The sequence below is a fragment of the Gastrolobium bilobum genome, unplaced genomic scaffold (assembly GCF_033153095.1).
Source record: "Gastrolobium bilobum isolate Gb01-03AN ecotype WA unplaced genomic scaffold, APGP_CSIRO_Gbil_v1 utg1154, whole genome shotgun sequence".
NCBI lineage: Eukaryota > Viridiplantae > Streptophyta > Magnoliopsida > Fabales > Fabaceae > Gastrolobium > Gastrolobium bilobum.
The window spans coordinates 290517-295528 of NW_026898337.1; the positions used below are offsets into that span (position 1 = coordinate 290517).

A 5012-nucleotide genomic window follows, 5' to 3' on the forward strand; every position below is an offset into this window, starting at 1 on the left:
ATAATAGGGTGTAAGCATAAGCTTTATATCTTGTGATGCTTAGTGGTAAAAAAAGAAGGTTATAAAACTTGGGAAAAAATAAAGGTAGAAAATAGTGAATAAAAAAATATATAGTACTATATTTTGTGCTGCTTTTTAAATTTTGTGCAAATAAAAGTATTGAAAAAAAAGATAAAATGAAAATGAAAAAGAAAAGTATAGGGGTTGGAAAAGAAAATGCAGAAAAATAAATCATAAAAATGCTAAAAAAGAAAAATGAGGAAGGAGATTGTATGTTAAAGAATGTGTTTGCACTTATGCCATGATTTTTTTGCTTTCGATTCTTTAGCTACATTATTTCTTGATTATCCTCCCATTAGCCAGGCCCCATTACATCCTAAGAAAGATTTCTTGATCTTTGTGCATATTACTTGACTATGGAGAATGAGAACATGACCAAGCCTATAGTAGTATTGATTCAGTGAAAGTTTGAGTTATACACTTATCCTTTAGACACTTGAGTGATGAATGAATTGATAATTCTAGGGAGAGGTGTGTATAAATTCAGTTCTTTATGCTTTATTGATAAATTGCTTGCTGTAATTTATGACTTGTTTGCTTTTGGAAACTGCTTAATTGGATGCTTTTGTTAAATCTGATCACTATGGATTGAGTCACTATTTGGTTCCTTTATTGATGATTCATTTAGCACAGGATCCACACTTTTTCATATCCCATGTTCTTAAATTAGTCCATTGTTGGAGACAACAATGATTAAATTTAGGAATGATTTGTTAAGTGTCAATTATACTATGTCTTTAGGACCAAAAGTATGCTAAATAATGTTTAATACGGTTAAAGACATAGCAATTATCTTAGATGCAAAAGACTTTTCTAGTTTTTATACTTGGTAAGACACTGACTGTAAAATGTATCAATTTCAAGTTAAAATTGTTATATTTGAGCATTGATGGATCAAGGAAGCCGAAAGCAGTCAAATTCAAGCTAAATGGAAGCCAAAGGAGTTATTTCACGTTGCATCTAGCTACGTTTCTCGCTCCAACGAGTTATTCAGCGAGAAGACATCAAAACAACCAATGTTACAAGTTTGCTTGATGGTTTGCTCGATGCAGCAACCTGGAGAATTTATCTCGCTAAAATGCTCGACGCGCAAATCAGCGACCAACGTCATAGAGAAAAGCTAACGGAACTTAAAAAAAAAAAGGAATAAAAAATGGCAATTAGTTTTTATTCTTAGATGATTTTCTACGCCCTAACAGAGGGGAAGGCTCTATTTTGGACCTGGGGAGCAGAGGAAAAGATCGAAGCTTCATCGTAGAGATCAACGACTGAGTTCTTTTATGTTTTTCATTAGTTTTTCATCTCTTGTTTTAGTTTCTATGACTATGTTAGGCTAGTTTCCTTTTTGTAGTTAGGGTTAAATGGAACCTTTTGATTCTTAATATTATTTACTCTTTCCTTGTAATTGATGTTCAATCTTTATGTTATACAATTAATTTGATTTTCATTCCTAATTTTTTTATGAACTGATCACTCATAGATGAACACATGAATCTTGTATGATAATAGGAATGTTGGTGTAGTATTCTAACTAGATTAATGGCTAGATTTTTCTTGATCTGGGATAGACTTGTGGAATCTATGACTCTTTTGATTCTTCGTTCTTAATGCTTGCCTTAGACGGGATCACTAAGGGATTAGGATTCTTAATAGGGTAAAGAATTGAAACACCAACGGATTGAGTTTTAATTAATCTTGAAGAATTGTCAAACAAGAGATTGAATGTTAATTGCGGGAAAGGGTAGATTCATTAGGATGAAATTGGGAAAATCGACACCCTAGCTACGTTTTGAGTTATTAGTGTTCGGTTCTGACTTTCTGTTTTGCGTTCTTTATTTTTAGCTCTAGGTTCATATTTTATATTTAAATCATATTCCCAACAATTTTGACTATCGATGCAACTTTACTCCTGTAGTGAACTTAATGCTTGATAGGTCAATCCTCGTGAGAACGATAACTCTATTTATCACTTTATTATTTGTATGACCGGTATGCTTGCCGTGATCGCAACAATAGATGGCCATTTGGAGGAAGAGTAAGCACCATTTGTAGCAATCATTATTAGAGATCGAAGAAAAAGAAAGTTAAAATCGAAAGAAAGAAGATTAGGGGAGCAAGGTAGTTAAAATCGAGTTTTTATCTAAAAACGGAAGGGGAATAAAATATCATAAATCTTAAAATCGTAATTAAGATATCATAAAAAAAAAGCGCTTGAAGTTTTGATGAAAATATTTTGATGAAAAAAATGTTAAAAACATAAAATTACAATTTCAAAACTAGTTTTTAACTACCATCTCGGGGAGTACGCAAAGAACAGGAAATAAATTAGGAAGAAAATCAAGAAAGAAGATAAAGACAACGAAGAAGAGGGAAAGTATATACAGAATCGGATAAAAAGAGAATACGAGATAGAAAGTGATTCTTGCTTGGGGAGGGGGCTGAACCTTTAGTCATCACTGTTCCCCCGCACTCCGGATTAGTCCCATAGCCGGCTCAAAGAGTCGAAGCTCGTGGGGATACCGGGGGGGGAGCCAACTCGTCTCAAAGAGATAATTAGGGTTGGGTAACTCCAAAAAAAAAAAAAGTAATTCTTGAAAAAAAAATTGTGCCTTCCTTGATTTATAATTTTCTTATTTATATAAAGATTGTTGTAACATGATATCCTAATTAATAAAAGAGAATAGAAAATCAATATCAAAAGAAGAAAAGAAAGGCATATAAAAATAAAAATATGATAAGGGTTTGAGATAGGTGTGAATCTAAGCTTTTGCATAAAAAGCCATTCTGAGATACATTCTTGCGGGAGGGAAACATAATTGGATGAGCATAAATACCATGACAAAAAGAAACACAAATGAAAAGAAAATGTAGGTATCTTGGGACAATAATTAAAGCAATGATATTTGTAAATTGTAATTCACTGTATTGAAGTATTCGACATTAAGACAACGTAGGATTATTACACGTCATAATTACGTATCACGTTTTAAAAGTTTGGGTGTGACTCTGTGAGTTAATTTATTTTTTAATTTAATTTAATACATTAATAGTATAAAAAGGTAATTTTGCGCCATAATAAACTATAGGATGTCATTTATTCAAAATATATATATATATATATATATATATATATTAAAGGTTTTTTGTTTTTTGTTTTTTTCTTGGTAAGAGTTAAAGGTATTAATTGCTAGCGAAAACCTTCATTCTACAACAGTGATGCGATATTTGAATTAATTATTCACTGGCACATTACAAATATTTAAAGATTTTTATAAAATAATTTCGTAATATTTTTTAATTAAATTACATATTCCATGTCAAATATTAATAATAACAATTATAAATTTATAAAAATAGAAACATAAATGTAAGTAATAAGCGCAAGATATTTATTATAAATCCTTGTACATTAAATATCATTAAACTTCTCTTAACCACTATTAAAAACCCTGCAGTTTTTTCTAATCTCTCCATCTTTTCCAACCAAAACATCAATGCTTCCCATCTTTATTATAGCATCCGCAAAGCTTTGCTGAAAATCTGCATCATTTTGAGCAAGAGTTGAGACTAAGCCACTCGAGGAAGGATCCAAAGCAAGTTGCTGATCAATGAAAAGCACCCCTCTTTTCAAAAGGATTTGGTTGTAGAACTCGTTGTCAAACACAAAAGAAGTGTTTTGATCCAAAAACACTGTGTGATCCTTGCTTGTATTGGCTGGCCCACATATCTGCATGAGCTTAGCATGCAAAACAGGATCTATTGGAAGAATAGAGAGTCTCGTTTGAATGAAATTGCAGTGAGCAGAACCAACAGTGTGTGCTCCCAAAAGGGTAATCATTTCACTCAGTGTCATGTTCTTTTCGACAAAAGATTTCAATGCCTCTGGCACTGTAGAATCTGGTCCTAGAATGTTCACTTCAGAAGAATTGGATACCAACCCATCACGCCTACCAGTGAGAACACTATATCTTGGTCCTCCGGCCATAGCCACAACATCTCTTGTTGCAAGTGTTATGATATCAGCACATGAAACCGTTGAAGGGCATTCTTTTTCCAAGGCTTTCTTTATTTCATCAATAAGTTCATATCCCCTTACGCTTTTATTTGCAGGTGCATCTTTCTCTGATTTGTTGCCCTCTGTTGGGTCTATTAATATTGAGGCATCACAACCCTGAAAACCAATTTGTTAATAAGAAGAAAAAAATTAGTTTTTGTAAGTGGAAACTAATTAAGATGATGAAAATTATGAGTATAGTGTGGGTAATGTAGGTCTTACTCTGACAAAACAGTCATGAAAGTGCATTCGAAGCAGGGCTCCTGTAATGTTTTTTTGACTTTTGAAATTCCTTTGAACCACTTGATGAACAATTTCCTCTGCTGTTGGGCAGGTTGGGGCATAGAATCCAATCTCGAGTTTAGCAAATGCAATGGGAAGGACAAAAAAGAATGTAAGAATGGCGAACTTCATTTTTGTGTATGGCACAGTGTTAATTGGTTCTATCTCTGTTTTTTGAGTGTGTTTATTAACAATGGAAACCATATATTTATATGTAGAGTGTGTGCTGATGTGGGACGCGAAAGAGATTCAATGGTGTATAGTTTTTAGATGGTATTTCTTGTTTGTATACATAAAGGTTAGCTGTTACGTGTGAAAAGAAAAACTTATAGTGAAAGGTTACAGAGTTTAGAGTTAGGATATGTCACATGCTTTAATAAAAGCTTATGCCAAAACTTGAGTCAAACCAAAGGAAAAAAAAAAAACGCAAAACTTCAATGCTTTCAAATTGCTTACTAGCTTTTACGTAAAATATGGATATATACAAGCATCATATTGACGCGGTTTTCTTTCACTGTCTTTTGTGCATATATAGCAATTTCATAACCCCAGCATATAATATATATATATATATATATATATATATATATATATATATATATATATATTAATTACT

The 5012-nt window shown here is 32.3% G+C and overlaps 1 protein-coding gene across 1 annotated transcript; it reads right to left on the reverse strand.

The window, feature by feature from the left end:
- Positions 1-3490: 3490 nt before the first annotated feature.
- Positions 3491-4528, reverse strand: LOC133314999 (peroxidase 44-like). The gene is made up of 2 exons (XM_061516552.1): positions 4337-4528; positions 3491-4231 (listed from the first exon to the last, which is right to left on the reverse strand). Exons 1-2 carry the CDS (start codon positions 4526-4528, stop codon positions 3491-3493), a joined length of 933 nt encoding a protein of 310 aa, XP_061372536.1.
- Positions 4529-5012: the final 484 nt, after the last annotated feature.